Genomic DNA, 21,556 nt, shown 5'->3' with positions numbered 1-21,556 from the left:
TATTTTATTAATTTATTATTTTATTGGTACTATAATAGCTTAGTTTCCCCAACTCGATCCACTATGTTCTAGAGTTTTTTTACACATTGAAATTATAAAAACAAGTTTTAGTCTGTAATGAATATCACTGTTTATACACAAAAGATTGTAGCATTTTCTTTCGCAAAGGGAATATCAAGCAAGAAACTGGTAGGACGTAGTTTATGCAGTGTGAGAGGGGAGCTAGTGTGCCAGGTTCACGTGTGCTTCAGTAGGGTGGACTGGAAGGCGGACCAGGCACAAGCTCCGCAAAGCACACAAACTTTGAGCAGAGTCTTGAATTCACCATAAAGAATGATGAGGTGTGATGATGCAATCTTGTCATCCCAGCCCTCAGGAGGCTGAGACAGGAGGGTCTGGAGTTATAGGCCAGCCTGGCTGCATAGCCAGACCCTGTTCCATAACAGAAAGACGAGGGAGAAATGGGAGCAGAAAGGGGAGAAGAAGGAAAGGGTGAAAATAGAATAATGATACTTGGGCTAGTTGTCAACCTTCCAGAGCTTTGGGAGCCTTTAGGTTTCCATTCAAGATTGCTGGTCCTGTAGAAACACCTGTCAATAAAGCACTGTGAAGGCCAGATCTGGTCAGTGGGATGGAGGACACTCATCTCCACAGCTTAGCTTCACAGAAGACAATGTTTGAGATTTTTCAACTAGAATTTTATTTATTTATTTATTTATTTATTTATTTATTTATGCGTTCGCATTTAAAATTTCAAAAAATACCTTCAAAATACCCGGTGCTGCATAAAATGTTCAGATTATAAAACAGCAGGATATGTTCTTTTCCAGCAATGGAGACAGGTAATAAGCACTTAAGATAGAATATCCTGACAGCTCGGCAAAGACAATGTATTTTCGCTGGTCTGCTAATCTGTGGGGTATCTACAGGTGTCTTTGAATAGCAGGGTTCTTACAGGATTTCAGCAAACTCACGATTGTGCCAATTACAATTTTCCACACGGCTTTGGGGTTTATACTCTTGAACAGCAGGTGGCAGCATTCTGTTGTTTTTGCTGCGTTATTCTCACGATGAGGTAGAGGCTGTTGCCAACTTTCATGGGTGCGCTGGGGAATATTTCAGGAGTTCCTGCTTATTCTTAACTCTTTTATGTTGCACCATATTGATACCTTAAGGAATTGCCTCATGAAACTCGATTGAGAGAAAAAATAATTTCTTCTCAGAAAGTGGCCATGTCAAATGGCAACCATGGCATCTCTTTGTTTTGTTTTACTTTCTAGGTTTGTAAATTTAACTCCCTTCCTTTTCCATATGTATAATGGAAACATGATGGGAGTGGAGACGGGATTAGCCAAACATTCATGAGCGATACTTCAACCTCGTGCTGTACTCGATTTTTAGGTACCCAAATCAGTTTCTGTAGATACAGAAACATTGACTCTCTTCATTTCAGTAGGCCCTTAGAAATGAGCAATTACAGATCTGTATATGGTATGAGTCTGGAATATCGTATTGGTAGATTGGTGAACTTTTCATAATAGTGGACAAACTTCTAGTTACTAACGTTCTGCCCTGTAGCTGAGTGGAAAGCCATCCTTACCAATCCAATACCACCCTGAATTCAGCTTTGTACCGAAGTGCATTTTGTCTTCATTGTGTTTGTTTAGGCAACTGTTTCTGAGGGATTGGTGGCACATGACTGTGTTAGTCTGTGCTGCAGTCTGACTCGGGAACATTTTTAACTCCTTAATGCTCCCTCGCTGCCTTAGAAATAAGCAATCAAGTTGCTCTTCTTTTCCAAGCTCTCACTAGTTATCAAAGAATGACTAGACTGTTTTTCCTAGAGAATTTTCATTTGGGGCATGAAAATAAAAAAACACAGACCTCAGGAGTGTGGTCATAGGTGCTAGGTCTAGTGGACTCACATGGCTCAAAAGCAGTCTTCCTTAAAACATTTTTATTGAAGTTTTACAGTTCTTATGCAGTATAGCTTGATGGGGTTTGGGTCCCCTCCCCATTTCCCCTATTGCCCCCACCCAATTTAACATACTCTATTATGTATATACAGCCTATAGAGTCTAATTTGTGTCCCCAAAAGTCCTCCGTGGGGGTCCATGCACTGAAGCCTGGTTAACCTACCAAGAGTCCCATTCTTGAAAGATACTGCCTCTACTCCTCCCAGCAGTCATCAGTTCCCAAAAGATCTTCACGTTGGGTTGCCATTCACTGTGGTCCTTTAACTTTTTCTCTAGGGTTCTTCTTTAATACATAACAACTATAATTTGATGAATTATAAGATGTGCTCTTTCTTGGTGTGCATTCTAACTTTTTAAAATAATAACCAAGAGGTGTTCTTTTAAAAATTTTTATGTAGTATGCCTTTTCTCAAATCTTGGGAAATTTAAAAAATTGAACAGTTTAGTTTGGTGGATATAGACAATAATTATGACTTAATAGAAAATAATTTTGATTTAAGACTGTCTAGTAATAGAAATTAAGCCAGTGGGAAATATTATAAAAGAATATCATAATTGAGTAGTAACTGTTTTGAGAGCCTCTCCATTGGCATAAAGAGCTAGCGTGAACAGCTGGATGAAGCATCACAAACTGTATCCAGGCTCTTCAGATTTTATTTTCTTGTCTTCTAGATCTGGTGCTCCCTCTCCATTAAGTAAGGTAAGTTGTTCTTTTGCTTTTCAAGGTTGTTTGTTTGTTTGTTTGTTTGTTCCTTTTTACCACTGGCCGTGGCTATGTGTGAAGGTCAGGCAGGGAGTGTGTTCATATTGCTGTCCCACACATTTTCAAAACTTTCATCTTCCAAAAAGGAAAGTCCAGAGTCATTAAACAGTAGCTCCCCAGGCCTCCAGTCCTTGCAATCCACCATTCTGCTTTCTCTCTACATAAATTCAGTTACTCTAGGTACCTCATCTAAATGGATTAAAACAGCATCTATTCTTTTATAATTAGTTAATTTACTTAGTATGTCTTCAGGGTTCCACTTTGTTATACCATAAGCCAAATTTTCCTTTTTAATTTTGAGTAGCATCTATTCTTTTATAATTAGTTAATTTACTTAGTATGTCTTCAGGGTTCCCCTTTGTTATACCATAAGCCAAATTTTCCTTTTTAATTTTGAGTAATAGTCCATTGTATGTGTGAACCACAATTTGTTCATTCTTCTGCCAAAGGATACTTAAATGACTTACGCTGTCTCCGTATGGTAAATAGTGCAGTATACTTCAGTGTAAAATATTTACTTGAGACTTTGCTGTTAAATTATTTTGGGTATGTACTTAGAAGTAAAATAAAATATCCATAAATAAAATAAAAAATCCATGCATTGATGGATCTCATGATTTAAATTTTTGAGGAAAGATTAAGCTGTATTTTTATGTATTTTCTCTTGTTTTACTGTCTGAGCTCAGTGTAGTACAGTATATGCAATTTAGCTCTCTGTTAGAACTCAGTATCCCAAATAGGTGAGATTTTTCTTGTATTTACAACTGAAGCCATCTGTATCCATATAATGTTTTTCTGGTTAAAAAGCCTCTTTGCATATTCTGACAGCTCTATGAAATAGGCAAGGCACATATAGTATCATGGGTATTTTAATGGTAGAAAAATAGTGCATGCATGCCTGCTATAATATGCTAATTCCTTCAGCTCTCCATCTCTTTCTTTGCCTGTTGAAGGACAGGATGAAGGCTTTCCCTGATGAGAGCACGTGCTTCCTGAACTCTGTGGTTCACATCTGCCATTGTGTTCTCAGGCAGACGTGTAATAGATGTGCTCTTTCTCTGACAGACCTCCATTATGTAATTGCCATCATTATTGGCATCAAGGGGGTTATTACAACTGTGCTGAGGACTCCCTCTAGCATGTGCTGTGCCAGTCAGTGCCTGCCTGGCTGCTTGCCTAAGATTCCCTTGGGGCCTGGAAGAAAAATCAACAATAAAACTAAACACATAGAAGCAAAATTCTTTTCAGTTTTTCTGATACAAAAATAAACCATTAAAGCCAAAAGGCATAGTGGGGCACACCTCTAATCCCAACACTGGGAGGCAGAGGCAAGCAGCTCTCTGTGAGATGGAGGTCAGTCTGGCCTACATAGTGAGTTCCAGGGGCTTCAGAGAGACTCTGTCTCAAAATAAAAAGCAAGCAAACAAACAAAAATTATGCCTATGTAGAAATTTCCAGCTGTGACTGCCTAGTGGAGTGTGGTCTAACTGGGGCTTCCTTTGCTGTTGTGGTGCTCTAAATCTTACTGGTGTTTTCTTTTATGGATTCCTGGGCAGGGGTGGGGGTCTGTTTTCCAAGTTCTCAGATTAGATTAGAGTTATTGTCACAAGGCATTTGTAATGGGCATCTGCCCTTCTTTACTTCTCCATTTACATCTGTAGTGATATTTGCTGTCCTTAGTTATCAGTGTTATTTTATATGCATCAACTTTTCTAAGTTTATTTACAAGCATTACAGAAGGCTTGATTAGAGCCGTCGGTGTCCACATTGGACAAAATGCAGTTAGCTGCATAGCTAGTGGTTTCCTATTCTTCTCATGAACTTCTGTGTTCCATTTGGAAGATTTGAACTTTTTATTGCCCAGGGAGGATTCATTTATCATTTTCTTTTTTAAATCTACTTATATTTTGTGTGTATGAGTGTTGTGCATGTGCGTATATAACCCATGTTGTGCAATGCACACAGAGGCCAGAAGAGAGATTTAGATTCCCTGGAACTTGGATTTTGACTTCTTGATCGGTTATTTTTGTTGGACTATTGAAATACAGAATTTCCCATGAACTTCTTATCCATCATTTTTTTTTAATTTTTTGTTATTCTTTTTTTTTAAACTTCCTTTAAATTTGTCCTATTTGAAATCAGGTGGCAGAGCCTGTGTTTGCTCTTGATTTTGTGTATTTTATTTACTGCTATGTTTCATTTCCACTTACAGAATTAAGGCTCAGTAGACTGTTTTGAAATGTTGTTATGTTTACTCTTGTGAATTGTACACTAGAATTATGGCTCATCAGTTAAAATCACTTACTGTTCTTCCAGAGGACACACATCAGGTGCCTCACAGTTGCCTGTAACTCCAACTCCAGGGGATCTAATGCCCTCTTCTGACCTCCATGGATATCTACACGCACGTAGGCATACACATATAGATACACACAGACACACACAGACGCACAGATACACACACACACACACACACACATGAATTAAGACACATCTTTTTAAAAAGTATGTTTAAAATGTATAGACAAACACCAGGTTTAGATTTGGGGGATGTATGTATGTATGTATATGGGTATATGTACATATGTGTACCTGTGTGTGGAGGCCAATGGTTGATGTTGGGTATCTTCCTCAGTCTCTTTCTGCCTTGTTTTTTGAGACAGGTTCTCTCCTTGAACCTGAAACTCATTGATTTGACTAGACTTACTGGTCAGTAAACTCCAGGGATCTACCAGTCTTTGCCCCTGCAAAAGTGTTAAGCTTACAGACACCCACTACAGCTTTTGGCATGGGTGCAGAGGATCTGAACTTGGGTCCTCATGCATGCACAGCTGATGCTCTACTGATGGAACCATCTCCCCAGCCACAAGTTTTAGATTTTATTTCACTTTTTATCTTTTATTTTGCATTATGATAGAATATAGTCATGATATCCTCAGACCATCAGTGACTTGAATCTTTCTTGTGAATTGTTTCCTGCCAACTATGAACTTATTTGTTAAGTTAAATGTCTGTATGTTAAAGTCATCTGAGGAGACTTCATTTGAAGTATATTTAAGATGAACTGAAAAATAGTGACTGTGGTTTTATAGCAGTTATCACACTTATAATTTTTGACAGATAATAAATTATTTCCCAATTTTAGTTTCAGAAAGCATATTTAGCTTGATTTTAAACACATGACTACAGCTCACTGTAATGTTAGGCCAAATATTTTATAACAACATTTACATAAATCATATTTAATGGTTAGAGCTTACGGTATGTTTTAACTAAAGTGGTTATTACTATTCTCGATTTCAATTTTTCTTGAGTTTTTGTCTACTATGAGAAATTGCGAAATAAATGCTGGAATATCATGGGTCTGCAAAGCAAAAACACTGGTGCCTTGTGTGGTTCAGATTCATATTGACCTGTATTTGTTATGTATCCTGATTTTCAGTCTTCTCCAGCCACAACTGTGACGTCTCCTAATTCTACACCAGCTAAAACTATCGACACATCCCCACCAGTTGATTTGTTTGCAGCTGCATCTGCGGCTATCCCAGTCAGGTTAGTCACTGAGTATGAAGCAAACCAGTTAATACTTGATTACATTTTTGTTTTGTTTTTAATGTACTACACCGTTCCCAAACAATTTTATCAGATGAAATCTAATTCTAATAAAATGGCTCTTGGATGTTATTTTTGCCATACACAGTAAATTCTTTTACGCCCTTAGAGTTACTTAAGCCTGTATCCTTTGGAAGACCTGTGCTGTTGCTCATATGTTTTAGAAGGGAACCAGAAGAAAGATGTAGATACTGCAAGTTCTAAAATTGACTGATACGAAAATTTATACTAAAATCACTTTCTTCCTGTAGGAAACTGAAAAAGGTATTTCAAAGTGCTTCAAAACCAGTAACAACATGGTGGCGCAAGCCTGTAATCCCAGCACTGAGGAGACTGAGGCAGGAAATAATGAGTTTAAAACCAGTCTGGGCCACATAGCAAGTTTGAGGCCAAACAGGGCTATGAGAAACCCTGTCAATGAAAATAGAAACACTTTGTAGTTACAGGCTGATTAGCTGGTGCATATGGTGCACAGGAGGTGCTCAGCTGGGGTGGTAGGAAGAGGCCCATCGATGTCCATAGTCAGCTTTCAGAGTGTGGGAAGAATGGGGCTTGACTGAGCCTGATCTAAAGAACTGTCTAAAACGAATCAACAATTTCAGAGCTTCCTCAAATGATAATTTTGGGTCAACTCTTTGACTGTTTTGCCTTGAAAAGATCCTAGTCCCATTTTGGAATATCTGTGACTCTGATCATAAACACACTCTGTTTAGAAACTTGAGTTTTAAACTGAACAGTAAGTCTATATATCATACCATGTTTAACATCTGTGTGCCGTGCTTACTTGTGCTTTTTATCTGTTCGGTGAAACTGGGTGCTTTCTGCCGACACACTAAAATAAATTGTTTCTTAGGAATGATTTGATTAGGCTCTTTTCTGATTTTCACCGTTTCATTTTTATGGTGCTGGGGATCAAACCCAGAACCTTGTACATGTTAGGCAAGTCCTATACCCATGAGCAGTACCTTCAGCCCCCAATTAAGCTATTAAAATAAACGTGTTTCCATTTTCTCTTATTTAGTCTAGTTGTATTTCCTAAATTGGACATCAGAACTAAAAAAATGCCTTCAGGGGTTGAAGCATTTTGGAAAGCCCCAGCATCTTTCTTTAGGAGACCATTACTTAGATGCCTACCATGTAAAAGGATAAAGATAAAGCTGTTTGAAGACAGATGGGAGCCCAGGGTGTCAGAGGCTGGTAACGTTTTAGCCTGTGTTCCTCATATCTAAATACACCTGTGGATCATATGAGGGTCTTATTAAAATGAAGATTCTGATGAACCTAATAGAGGGTGACCCTGAAATTTTGTGTTCTAACAAGGTTCCAAGACACGGGCACTTTGGAGCCTATATTTTGAACAGCAAAACTTAGACTCCTATTAAACTTGTACAACTAAAGAAGCTTTGAAAAGCTGAGTAAGAAAGAGGCTAGAGATATGGCTCAGCAGTTAAAAGCACTGACTGCTCTTGCAGATGATCTGGATTCTCAACATCCACATGGAGGCTAATGTCTGTCTGTAATTCTAGTTCCAGGGGATCTAATGTCCTCTCCTAGCCTCTGTGAGCATTGCACACACGTGGTGCTCTTAAAAACAACCAGGCAGCCCGGCATGGTGGCACATGTCTTTAATCCCAGCACTCAGGAGGCAGAGGCGGGCTGATCTCTGTGAGTTCAAGGCCAGCCTGGTCTACATAGTGAGTTCCAGGACAGCTGGGGCTACAGGGAGACCCTGTCTCAAAAAGACAAAAAAAACAAACAAACAAAAAAAACAAGCAGGCAAAACCCTCATACACATAAAATAAAACAAATAATGAAATATTTTTTTAAGCTGAATAAAAAGCTGGGGTCTTTTGAGGTAAGCCCACTTAGAAACAAACAATATTTAAAGGTAAATTAGCTTTTTTTTGTTGTTGTTGTTCTTTGTCTGTTTGTTTGTTTTGACAGGGTCTCCTAATCCCAGTCTGCCTAGAAGTCACTATGTGGACTAGGCTGGCCTTGATCTCTCAGAGATTCACCAGCCTCTGCCTCCCAAGGGCTGGAATTAATGGCTCGTGCCACAACACCTGGCATGGTAAATTAGTTCACTTTTGTATTATTTGGTCTACAAATTCTGTTTTTTAATTTTATTTTTATTTTATTTTATGTGTATGAGTGTATTGCCTGCGTGCATGTGTCATGCAATGCCCGAGGAGGTCAGAAGAGGGGGTCAGATCCCCTGGAACTAGAGTTTTGGACAGTTGTTAGCCACCATGTGGGTACTGGGAATCAAACCTGGGTCCTCTACAAGAGCAGTTAGTGCTCTTAACCACTGAGCCATCTCTCTAGCTCCTGGTTTACAAATTCTTAAGACATGATTTTTTTCTTTATAAAAAAATTAGAAAATAGAGGGATTAGAGAGATGGCTCAGCAGTTAAGAGCATTGGTTGCTCTTGCAGAGGACCTGGGTTGTATTCCTAGCTCCCACATGGCAGCTAACAACCGTCTATAACTCCAGTTCCAGGAAGCCTGACACCTTCTTCTGCCCTCTGCAGGCATTGCACAATATGGGTGCACTTACACACATGCAGGCAATATACTCATACACATAAAATAAAAATAATAAAGTATTTTTTAAAAATTAGAAAATGGCCAGGTATGGTGACACACACCTTTAATCCCAGCACTCGGGAGGCAGAGGCAGGTGGATCTCTGTGAGTTCAAGGCCAGCCTGGTCCACATAGTGAGTTCCAGGACAGCTGGGGCTACAGGGAGACCCTGCTTCAAAAAGACAAAACAAAATTAGAAAAATTAGAATAAGCCCATGGTGATTTGCTTCTGTATTGTCAGTGTTTGCCACCATAGTGTACTTGAGGAGTGATAGAGATCACCTGCCCCTCAAAGCCAGCATTCTTACCATCTAGTACTTTACAGAAGTTTGGGTTGTTCCGAGCCTTTGTACACCCCAAACTCCCTTAGCTGTTACTCTTTTACTGAACTTAAAATGTCTAAAGTCTTTGACGTTTTCTACATAAACCTTTGTTTTAAAACAGCACTGTGATATATTTCAATGTCTGATTATGAAGTTTTGTTTTCCTTTCAGCACTTCTAAGCCATCCAGTGATCTCCTTGACCTCCAGCCAGACTTCTCTGGAGGAGCCGCAGCAGCTGCAGCACCAGCACCACCGCCAGCTGCAGGGGGAGCCACTGCATGGGGAGGTGAGTGGGGTCAAACAAGCCTGCTGACCTCAGGGCATTTTGTTGTAGTTGCTTTAATTGGGTCAATAATTATTATATGTACCTTCTGTTTGTCCACCGTGGTATTAGAAACTTGAAGGGGAAATGCTGAGGGGCATCAACTGATTGAAATGCATATTGTAAAAGAGGTAGAGAAATTCTCTGTAATACAGTAAATATTCAAGTAGCCATACAATTTTTAAACTTGAAACAAAGAAAGTATTTGTGATTCTAGAACCCTGATTATCTTTAGTAATTATCTAGAAATTGAAGCATTACAAACTTGGTCACGTTCATGAATTTATAAGGTTACTCTAAGGAGCATTTCAACCAGTTTGGTTTGGTCAACTTTAGTTCCTGGATCCCTTTAGACTTGTACTGGTTTTAATCACATTGTATTCACTTACTAAAACTGAAATACATTATGTATTCTCTTTTGTGTCAGAAAAGATATATGCTATACTAATTGACTGAGAGGAACTATGTCAGGCATTTCAATCCCAGTTGACTCGTAGTTCTCAGAAAAAAACTTTTCACAAATATTTGACTTAAAAAATTTAATATAACATTAAAACCATTTCTTCATTGTTCTTCTGTGGTATTTGTAACCTATTCCTTCCTCTGTCTGCCCATCCTCAGGTGTTTCTTTTGTAATCTCTTGGTCTTATTTACAAAGGTTAAACTTTTAAAATTATTTTTTACTTTAAGTGTGAGTGTTTTGCCTGCGTGCATGTAAGTGCACCCATCTTGTACAATGCTCATGGAGCCAGAAGAGGGTGTCGGATTCCCTGAAACTGGAGTTACAGATGGTTAGCCACCATGTGGGTGCTGGGATTGAGCCCATGTCCTCTGCAAGAGCAGCCAGTGCTCTTAACTGCTGAGCCATCTCTCCAGCTGAGCCATCTCTCCAGCTGCCCCCCCCAAGGTTTTTTTGATAACACAAATAACAAAAAGATAATCTGTTCAGAAATAAAGTAGATAACTATAAGTACGAACATTTTAAATTCTGACTTATTTCCATTATAAGTATCTAAATTTCAACTCTTTTAAAATTTATTTTATGTTTATCAGTGTATTGCCTGCATGTATGTAAGTGAGCCATGTTGTGCAGTGCCCATGAAGGTCAGAAAAGGGCGTCAGACCCCCTGGAACTGGATGGTTCATAGCCGCCATGTGGGAGCTGGGAATTGAACCCAGGTCCTCTGCAAGAGCAGCCAGTGCTCTTAACTGCTAAGCTGTCTCTCCAGTCCCTAAATTTCAACTCTTAAGGTTACTATAGATTATGAATTTTTAAAAATAAAGTTTTTCTTTGAACATTATCTAACTTTATTAAATTTCAATTTGTAAAGAGATTTTTTTCATTTTTTAAACTATTTTATCTACCGCAATGTGGCAAAATACCCAAGCTTGGTGGTGTTAAACAATAAGCATTTATTCTCTTATAGCACCAATGGGTCAGAAATTTAGAAAAAGCCCAGTTGGGTGGTTGTGGTTCTAATGAGCCATAGAATCAGTTGAAGTTGCAGCCATTTGATGATGTGGTCAGAGAACCTGGTTCCAAGATGGCTTGCTTACAAGACTGATGAGTTGATGTGTCTTATTAGCAGAGGCCCCAGTTCCTTGACCAGGTGGATGTCAGAAGGGTTACTTGTTTGTCCTTATAGCATGAAACCGCCTTCTTCCAGAGCCAGTGATCACAGAGAGACAAGAGTGAGAGCTACAATGTATTTTATAATCTAGCAAGTGCATAATGCTGAATGTGACCGTCTCGCTCCATTCTGTACCCTGGGTGCCTCACTTTAACACTGACCCTGGTTTACACAAGTCAGTTGCATTCAGTGTTGGAGGCAATGCAGTGGTGTTCAGCCTTTTGACATTGTGACATGGCCATCTATGTGAGCACTGGATTGAAACTATCCATTGGCATCTGATGGGATCACCAGTGTGCACCAACTAAAGACAATGACTCCCCCTCTCTGAATATATCAGTAGCAAATAGTTGAGCAGTGAGGTGTAGGGCCACTGAACCCTTCCTCTAGTGCCTGACAATCGTCAAGTTATTCTTGTGCAGACCCAGTGCAGTAATCCACAGCTGCTGTGGCTTCATGATTGCTGTGGCTTCATCTTGCCCAGATAATGGTATTTTAAAATTCTTCTCTCTACCTTCTGACTCTTACATTCTTTCCACCCTCTCTTCCTCAATGTTCCCTGAGCCTTAGAGGGGATGGTCTTGTTTAGGGCTAGGCATTCATCTGTTATTCATTCTCAGCATCTTGTGTAGCTGTGAGACTGCATTGACCCCTGTTCACTGGAAAGACAGGTTTGTCTGATTAAGGCACAGAGTAGCATTTGTCTATGCATATAAGCATAAATATTTGGGAGGCAGACAAACCTGGAAAGACAGGTTTGTCTGATTAAGGCACAGAGTAGCATTTGTCTGTGCATGTAAGCATAAATATTTGGGAGGCAGTGTGACAATATGGGAGTTCAGCTAAACAGTAATATTCAGTTCCTCTCTAGGGCCCTTGATCTCCCCCTGATGTGTTTTTTGACAAAGTTTACAGTGCCAAGCATGGATTCCCTTTTGTTGCATGGGCCTAAAATCTAATCAGAAGGCAGTTGGTTACCCACTTAACAGTAGTGCTGCTAGTGCAACAAATGGGTACATCTTGCCTGGCAGGTTGGTCTTGTAGTCCTAGAGTTAACAGCTGGGTGATTCTGTTGATGCTTTTTTTCCTCCTGCAGCCTACATAGCAACTTCCAGGGCTATGAAAGCTAGCCAGCAGGGAGGGAGTTTCCAGTTGACTTGTGATCAACTTTGCTGTTACCCTAAAAATGATTTTCTATCTTCTAACTTTACCACTAGAGGAAAACATGTTTTCATAGTCAGTGCTAAGAGATTGGTAGGCTAGTGAAGCCTTAACTGAGACCCATGGTCACTTGGATGATTAGACAGCATTTCTGTCTCAGCAAAACACCTAGAACTGCAGCATTTCCTAGCAACAGAAAAGCTTAGGGGGAATTTATTAATTAATAATTCTCAATTTCTAAGAAAATGAATAAAAGTCAGAAAGCTTCTAAATGAAATGGAGAGGTAGTTTCTTTCCGCCTTTGTGCTGTAGATCCTGCTAGGGTTGAAGGTGGTAAAGTTGTAGTAAACGTGCAAAACGTCAACTCACTTTTTCTTCTTCTTTCATAACACCAAGCCATGTCTATTTTTGAATATTATATTAGTTGAATTTTGTAAAACTAGACAATAAAATATGACCTCTAAAATGTTGTAAATCTATTAGAGCATTTCTGTAGTGAAAGGATTTCAATATCCAACAATGAGATCACTTCAGAAGTATGTGAGTTACAGCCCATACAGTTAAAGCTACTGATATACAGTTCCCTTTCAGGGACCTGCTTTAATGTTAGTGTTTTTTCTTATTGACATAAAGCAACCAAATTTCATCAAATTCATGTTTTAGTGAATTTATTTTAAATGATATATATAAATTTAGCATTTATGCAAGCTAATATTGAGCCACTGACTGAAATAGTATAGCTAACTTTTTAAATCCCTACCTTTGACTTGAATGTTTTAATTTCTATATGATAAATACTTGCTTCAGAAGCACAACTAAGTGAGCAAGTTTGCTGTCTGCATATCTGAGAAGTGCGTAGAGACATAGTTTCTTTTTATAAATGGTGTAAAATTTCTACTTTTTGAGAAATACAGAATTTCTGCTAAGGTTTTATTAAAATTAATGGGGCTGAAGAGATGGCTCAGCAGTTAAGAGCACTGGCTGCTCCTGCAGAAGACCTGGGTTCAAATCCCAGCACCCACAGTGGCTAACAACAGTCCCTAACTCCAGTTCCAGGGGATCCAACATCCTCTTTTGATCTCCACAGGCACCGCATGACATGGGTACACTTACATACATGCAGGCATAACACACATGTAAAATAAATAAATAAAAATTTTAAATAAATAAAATTGAAATTAATTACCAATGTGCACTTGAAAGACAATCATTAATGTGAGATAATGTGTCTCAAATATCGCCCAGGTGTATTTTTAGCTATAGTATAAGTAGTTTTTGTGAACTACTTTCTAACCATGTGAAGGGCACATATCTGCAGGCTGTGTCTTGCATGCACATGCACACTGGAAGTTTACAGAAACTTTGCAGTTCACAATCCTAGTTGTCCTTACGGGACATTTGATGTATTCCACATATGGATGAGCCTTTTAAGTGAATTAGCACATTTAATCTTTATAGTAACCTGAAAAAAATCTAGTTGCATCTCATTGAAGAATGTCAGTTTCTTCGTTGGAAGAATTTCATCCTAGTTCTTTACACGTATACATATATGTATATATACATGTATATATAGGGATTTGTCAGATTAGCTCACAGGATAGTCTGAGTAGTCTAACAATGGCTGCACCACACTGGAGAGGCTGAGAATCTGTAGTCGCTCAGTCCAGGAGGCTGGATGTCTCAGTAGTCCCAATCTAGCACTGAAGATCTGATAAATTCCAAGAGATCTGCTAGTCTTCAGTCTACAGCAGCAAGATGAACTCACCAGCGAGAGAGAAGGCAAGCAGCAAGAAGCCAAGTGTTCTCCTCTGCCTTGGCCTTTTATACGGGCTGCCATAGGAAGGTAACACCCACATTTAGGGTGTGTCTTCCAGCTTCAGATGATCCAATCAAGACGATCTCTCTCATTTCAGTTAATCCCAGATCCAGTCAAGTTGACACCCAGGATTAGCCATCACATTCTTGTTATAATAAACATTTTCTAGCAATTTTTGTAATGCAAATATGTCTCAATTATGTATCTCATAAGTAATTTGAGTTCTACTTCTTTGTGTGTATGTTATTTAATCCTTTATAAAAAGTGGTGGTTTTAAGAATATCCCATCACTGATGGCCATCTATAATCTTTGAAAATTTTTTGGCTAAAATAAAAAATAAGTAACATAAATTACTTTCGTCCAGGAAATTAAGGTTTTGGAAACTAAGACCTCTAATATACAGGAGTGTCCAAAACTTTTTGGTATCAGTTTTCTTCCAGTGTGCCTAACCCCTATGTGTTTTCCAAGGAAACCCCCCCAAAAATGTTTACTCGCTGACCTCCATCATATTGGTTCTCGTCATCTCATCAACCTCCATCAAACAAAGCACTAATTGAAAAAAAGGAGCTGATATTTTAATCTTTTACATTTTTAAAATCTCGTTTGTCTTTTCCTCTGGTACACAATTTCCTTTACCACCTGCCCAAAGTATAAAGCAACCTGTCCTTTCTGATCATAGCCAACAGCAGTTCTAGACACTTTTAAGTAAGGTGGCTCCTAACTCTGAAGGCCCATGGCACTTTAAAACGGACTCTTGAAGGCAGGGCTGGAGAGACTCCAGTGATGCCAGGGGAGAGACGCATCGAGTCTTCCTGGCTTCCAATAGCCCAGTTTAATTTCTCATCCATATTCTTGAGATATGTGCTGTGAGGTGACAGTTGTTTTGGACTAGGTGTTGTTGGTCTCAGGAATTGCTTGAAAGCTTTCTATTTCTGAAAAGTTTGATCTGAGCATCTAACAAGTGCCTGGTCAAACCTGCCCTTGGCTCCACTCACACCTGGTTGGTTGTTACCACTACTGCTGTTTATTCAGCTGGTAGTATTGAGATTTTTAAAACTGGTTCTAAGGTCAAGTTCTATGTGCGCTATAACTTTCTAGTATTGCTCTTAAATATGTAAGATTTGCTGGTGAGGAAAAGTCTTGACACTAGTTTTTAAAATTTAAAATATATTCCTAGCAAGTGGCAAGTAAGATATAAAGATAAGTAGGCCTTCATTGATTAAGAGGTCATCTGTTTTCTGCTGATAATACAGTTAAGCCAATGTGATTATTTTCGGTGTCAAATTTACTTTTCTTGGTTTTTCAAAATATGTTCTAGAAATATTGCTTAGCTAAATTTTCATTAAGGCCCTAAAAGAGTAGCTCGCTAATATATGCCAGTACAATTTCTCCATGTTTAAGATAAATTTCTAGATATGAGTCCTGAAGTATGGTGCACATCATAATATGGTGTGGAAAAATCCCATCAGGCACTTAGAAACTTGACACGAAGTCATCATGTAGTCTAAGGTTCACTGCTGAGGAGGCCAACTGTGATTCTGAGGTTGAACACTAAGTACATATGAAGTTCTCAGGCGTGCTGGGATCATAGACTGAATGCCTTGTGATGTCTTTCCCATTCATCTTAAAAATAATTCTCATATGTTGTCATATTTATGTGTCAAGATTATATATTGGCATTGGAGAATGTTAGCTAGTGTGGAACATATGGGAAAGAGAGTACTTTAGGTTAGAGATTCTTTTTCCTAACCCCTAACCTTTTTTTCTGTTCTGACTGCATTTACTATATTCTATTGTCTAAACTACAGCTTAGATAAAGCCTCCCTTTGTTCTCTGGTGTTTCAGACATAAGCAATGAATTAAAGAGGGTCAGCTGGTTGGTGACCAGGCCTATAATCCCATCCCTTAGGAGGATAATAACTTTGAGAGCTGGGCTACATAGGAAACCCAGTCTCCTAAAAGAGGGTGGGGGGGAAGGTGGGAAGGAGGAGGGGGAAAGAGGAGGAGGAGGCAAGGGGAAGAGAAGGGAAGGGGAAAGAAGGAGAAAGGAAGAAAAAAGTCAACAAAGTTTAACTAACAATATAGTGACAGTCAGAGCAGATGAAGTAGCAAACCTTTTAGGACATATATTGAGTTTTTCAGGGTTATTTAGACAAACTTCAGGTAAGTCTCTTGACCTCCGTAGTCCTCAGTTTTCCCTTTTCATCAGAAGCTTGGTGTAGAGAGTACCTAAGGCCCCTTCCTCTTTGGGAGTTCCATGATGGAATCGATAGTGCATTTACACATTAATTGTATAAATGGTCTGGAAAGGCACAGAAAGCTGCAGTGTGTCGAGCCTGTGCCTGGCCCTGCTTCCTGCTGGTGCAGTCAGATGTTTCAGCTTGAGCTTTTGTCTCTTCACATGCTGCCATGTACTGGACTTCGATAGACCTTTTGGGAGAGGGTGAGTAAAGCTTTGTTTTTGAACTTCTCTTTTGAGAGAGTCTCTAACTGTCCTCGTTTTGACCTTTAGGAGTCTGGTCTATCTCTATCCCTTCCTCCTCTCCCATTTGCTCTGTCTCTGGTGAAACACAGATTCCTTGGCTGCGCTTTCCTCTGTTCCCTCTGAAGCACAGATTTCAGACCCATTTGCACCAGAACCTTCCCCTCCTACTACAACTGCTGAAACTGCCACTGCTTCAGCTTCTGCCTCAACCACCACGACTGTGACCGCGGTCACTGCTGAAGTGGATCTCTTCGGAGGTTAGTTCGGCATGTACTGCTCTTTCATTTTCCTTTCAGGATGGCCACAGTACCTTTGGATTGCTTTACATTATATGACAGCTTGGCAGAGTGTTTAAGCACTTTTTCAATGCTAGTTCATATATAAGTGTATGTGCTGAATTCATCAGTCTGCCCTCCCTGGAGTTTCTGTGCTTTTCAATCATAACTGCAGCCCTTAGAACTCATTTGATCTGACATTAGGGTCTGAGTTGCTGCCAGACTCCGGCCTGCACACACCCTCCCTGCAGGACCTCTGTGAGGGACCCCAGGCCTCCCTATCACATTGAGGTGGGGCTTTGGGGCCAGATTAGAACCAGCCCAGCGAAGATTCAGAGACTATGAGAGAGCAGTCCTAGCCTAAATCATTTCTTAACATTTAGAGAAAAAAAATCATTTGAGAGGAGTTCAGATTTAGAGGGCTCTCTAGAGAGGTTGTGGATATGCCTACAGCCGATGATTGTGTGTACAAGTAAAAAGATGGATCACCTTGACTTTGGAACTTTGAGAGAACTTCTGAAGCAGCCCTTGACATGCTAATTGAAAACAGCTGAAGGTTGATCTTTGAACGGTTGTGTAGAAATGTGCTCTCCATGCAGATATCAATTCTAACCCAGTGAAATACCCAGACGTGATGAAGCCAGTTTGTCTAGATATTCTGATCGGAATTGAGCCTGTGTCCAAACCCAGGCTCGGATCACACACAGGGGTGTTAGACTCATTATAGTTTTGTGTTTCTTCATTACCATATAACATCTTTCCCAGAGCATTTTGAAGACATTGTTAAGAAATTGGAGGGAGCGAGTGATGGAGAAGCCAGGAGATTTGGCAGGCTGTGGTGGACTCAGTCTATCTCCCTGGGGACGAACACTCACATAGTCACCTACCACTCTGTCAAGTGCCTGCCCTAGGCTCTGAGGCTGTCCACAAGTAGCTCTAAGCCAAATGCACCTTTTCTGCCATTGTTTTTCCAAAGAAATTTTCTGCCACTTTGCTGTGTCTTCGCTCCTACCAAAAGAAACTTGTTCAAAAGCAGAGGATTGTAGACGCTTGAGTGTTTCACTAGAAGGAGCCACTGAGAATAGAGTCTTCTGTGTCACTGTTGCCTGTATCTTCTGAGATTAAAACACATGAAGTTTTAGCTTAAGTTTATAAAATCAACTTCTTCAGCCTTCCCTCTCTGACCCCACAGCTGGTATTGAGTTTGAGTGGTTTCACATGAGCTCATGTTGACAAAAAAAACTGCAAGGCCAATAGAAAATATGGACAAGTTGGACAACGATTTTTCTTGAAATTTCTATACTTTTGCTATTTAGAGTTTTAGCTTCAATCCACTTGGAAGGAGCTTGGTTACCTCTAAAACATCAAGCAGTTCTGCCTTGCTTCCATCATAACTTTCTATAGCATAATAAAGCCTAAGATATTTCTTTGAAATATTCTTTGAGCCATTATGCTGTTTGTGTTTGTCATTTGTTACCTCTTTGACTGTATTTTTTTAAGCAGAGAATCTTTATGTTTGGAAATTCTTTTATAGTGGCATTATTTTTACCTTTATATCCAAGTCATACAACCATGTACTGCAGGTCACATAACTAAATGCCAAGAACCGGCTGCCCTGTGCTTTCATCCATGTCCTTTCCGTCACCTGGCAAAAGTGTGAGTGGGGATGAGTCTCATGGCAGCCACTTCATTCCACTCTGTCAGCTATTTCCTGGCCTCCCACAGCTGTAAAGGCTCTGTCAGTCACACGTGTCGGTGTCTGCCACTGTCTTTTGTGATTTTCACTGATTTCCTTCATGCCTTTACTTGGTTTATAGTAAATCATTTAGAGCTCTGACGAAATAAATTCAAAACTTAAATATCTGGCCATTATCTATTTTGGATCTTTAAGATGGACAAGTAGTTAAACTCTAATAAGGGCACCAGTAATATTCTGTTTGTACAACTTCAAAACATACCCTCATGTCAGACATGGTGGCCACAGTCAGGAGGCTGATGCAGGAGAAGAGCAAATACGAGGCCTGCCAGGGCTACTGTAGTAAGTTCCAGATTAGTGTGAGCTACATAGCAAGAGCCTGTCTCAAAACATATAAAACAGGGGGCTGGAGAGATGGTTCAGCAGTAAAGAGTGTATTGCTCTTGCAAAGGACCCCAATTCAGTTCCCAGCACCCATAACATGGGTGGTTACCACCCAGCTCACAGCGACTGGTAACCCCAGCTCCAGGGGATCTGATGCCCTAAGCCTCTATAGGCACCTGCACTCACGTGAACACACCCCCCTTCTCACACACATACCCATAATAAAAAAATAAATTAGATCTTAAAATATATAATAGACTCATAAATTTCAGTATAATGCTTATAGCAACTTAGATTTTTCCAGATATAAGCTTAATGAATTTTAATTTCAGAAAAAATGGCTATGAAATTTCATGAATATAAAATACTATACCATCAAAATTTTCTGTCTTTTAGTACTACATTTCAAATATGAGTTTTGAAAGTCAGGAATTTCTGTTATTTTTTTAAAAAATATTCAGATTTATATCTACATAATGTTTTATTACTTCATAAGTAATTTAAGTGATTAAAACATGTTAAGATATAGGACATTTACTAAATGTTTTATTTTTAAGGCAAACTTTCAAGAAATAGAATCTGCTGTTGCCCTGCAGAACAGAATTATAAAGTATGCAATGATTTAAATTTACATAAAAGCAAGTGATGCTGATAAAGACAAAATCTTTTAAAAATAGCCTATTTGGGGTTGTTTGTAGTAAAGGTGCCTGGTGACCTGAGTTCAACCCCCAAGACCCACATGATGGAAGGAGAGAACTGACTCCTACAAGTCGTCTTCTGACCTGGTTTGTAGCAGCCTGGCATTTTTCTAGGCACTGGGGTGCTAACTGGTGCTACTTCCTCAACACACCAGCAAGGTGTCCTCTTGATCAACTGTATCATTTTGTGACCAAGTCTTCTGGAGGGCATCTGTCTGTGAGCATGAAACCAAACAGCTGGGAAACCAGAGAAGTGACTCACAAGCCTGTCACCATTTCTATATGAGGCCAACAAACAAGGCTGATCAGTTTTGCCTAAAACCAATAGTCCAACATAAGTACTTACAAATAAATTTCCTATGAGGGCTTTATAATCTAAGATCTGCGGAGAAGAAAAGAAACCAGAATGGTGACTCTGAGGCTGTTAAGAACAATCATGCCTTTGTGCTTAGTTTGAGTTTCAGGTAGCTTATGTGGCTGGAGAGAAAGGGCCAGTGGCTCAGGCTGCCTAGCTGTAGCTAGCAGAGATTTTGAGGAAGGTATCTGGCAATCAGATGACTGAGAGGAAGAGTGTTCTAGAGTGCAGGAAGGACAAAGCCTGGTCTGCAGCAGTCTGCCCCACTTGCTGGTGAAGCCTGGACTGGATGCAGACCTGTGGACCAGCATTCCCTGATGACAAGCCTGGCAGAGTGTAGAAATGTACTGAGGAGAAAGCTGGATTGGAAAACTGCTTTCTTTTACGATTCTAGAAAGATAATATGCCCAAAGATAATGGGGGATGTTGGGCATTAAAAGGATCTGTTTGTTGTTTTTTTTCTGATGTTGGTTTGATTTTTGAGACAGGTACTCTATAGTCCTGCAGGCCTGGAGCTTACAGCAGTCCTCCTTCAGCCTTCCAAGTGCTGGGATTACAGGCATGAGCCACTATACCCAGCTACTTACTGGCTTTGTAACATCCGTTTCATGTTCACTCAGTTCTGGGGCCTGATTGGGCTCAGCAGGTCAGTCTTCACCGCAGGCCATGCCCTTCCATGGACTGCACTCCCACAGTAAAGTTCATGCTTCCCTTTCCTGGGCAGGGGAGACTGTCAGCTGTGGGCTGCAGCAGCCCCTTTAAGAAAAAGAGGTTTTTCCTTTTGTTTCAATTAATTCAATTTGTTCTTTGACAATTTCAGTACAAGTATATAATGCATTCTGATGATTCTCACCTCCTACCCTGTGTCATCTCCCTCCCTCCCTTGGCAATCGTCCCTCTTCCGTACACTTATGTCTTTAAGAAATGTTTTGATGGGAGTGGAAAGTTAACTTCATAACATTTAGTCTTAACTAACAAACAGCACTGAAAGATGTGTGGCTCACAGAGGAGAAATCGACCTTTCCTGAGGATATGGCTCTGAGTGTAGGTTTCACTTACTTGCTCAGCACATGAACAGCTCCTTGAGCCTGGAACTTAGGTGTTTATCATCTTAAAAGCAGTGAGTGGCTTAGTGGCAGGTGACCTGCTTGGTAGCTGTGCAGTCCAGGGGCTGAACACACAAGGCTCTAGGAGACTGAGACCTCTATGGGCAAAATTCTAGCTCTGCCATTTGCTGGCTGCATGTCCTTGATCAGGCCACCCAGAATTTCTTTCAAAGATTTGTTTTGCAACTGAAAAACAAAAGTTGTTACACAGATTTTCATGTGCAACAAAACACTTTAAATAGGTATATATTGTAGAATGGCTAAAACAAGTCAATGAACGTAGATGTATTACTTCACTTACTGTTTTTTTTGTGTGTGGTTAGAACACTTAAAATCTTTGAACTTTGGTTCTCTTATTACAAAATG

At 39.8% G+C, this 21,556-nt stretch overlaps 1 protein-coding gene across 10 annotated transcripts in view; it reads left to right on the top strand.

Moving 5' to 3' along the window:
- The window catches only part of Snap91 (synaptosome associated protein 91), a 135,420-nt gene that overhangs the window by 83,981 nt on the left and 29,883 nt on the right, over positions 1-21,556 (top strand). For 9 of the 10 annotated variants that reach the window (XM_029560987.1, XM_029560981.1, XM_008827837.1 and 6 more), the window contains 5 exons: positions 2,649-2,676; positions 6,182-6,291; positions 9,431-9,546; positions 16,620-16,634; positions 16,766-16,933. In XM_029560987.1, coding sequence (XP_029416847.1) covers positions 2,649-2,676; positions 6,182-6,291; positions 9,431-9,546; positions 16,620-16,634; positions 16,766-16,933 — 437 coding nt within the window. The remainder of the gene's footprint in view (positions 1-2,648; positions 2,677-6,181; positions 6,292-9,430; positions 9,547-16,619; positions 16,635-16,765; positions 16,934-21,556) is intronic. The other variant, XM_029560986.1, reaches the window with a different exon arrangement.

This window comes from Nannospalax galili, unplaced genomic scaffold, assembly GCF_000622305.1.
Source record: "Nannospalax galili isolate Female #2095 unplaced genomic scaffold, S.galili_v1.0 scaffold2893, whole genome shotgun sequence".
Lineage (NCBI taxonomy): Eukaryota > Metazoa > Chordata > Mammalia > Rodentia > Spalacidae > Nannospalax > Nannospalax galili.
Note: the sequence above shows the minus strand (reverse complement) of the source record. Positions and strands in the feature narration are given on the sequence as shown.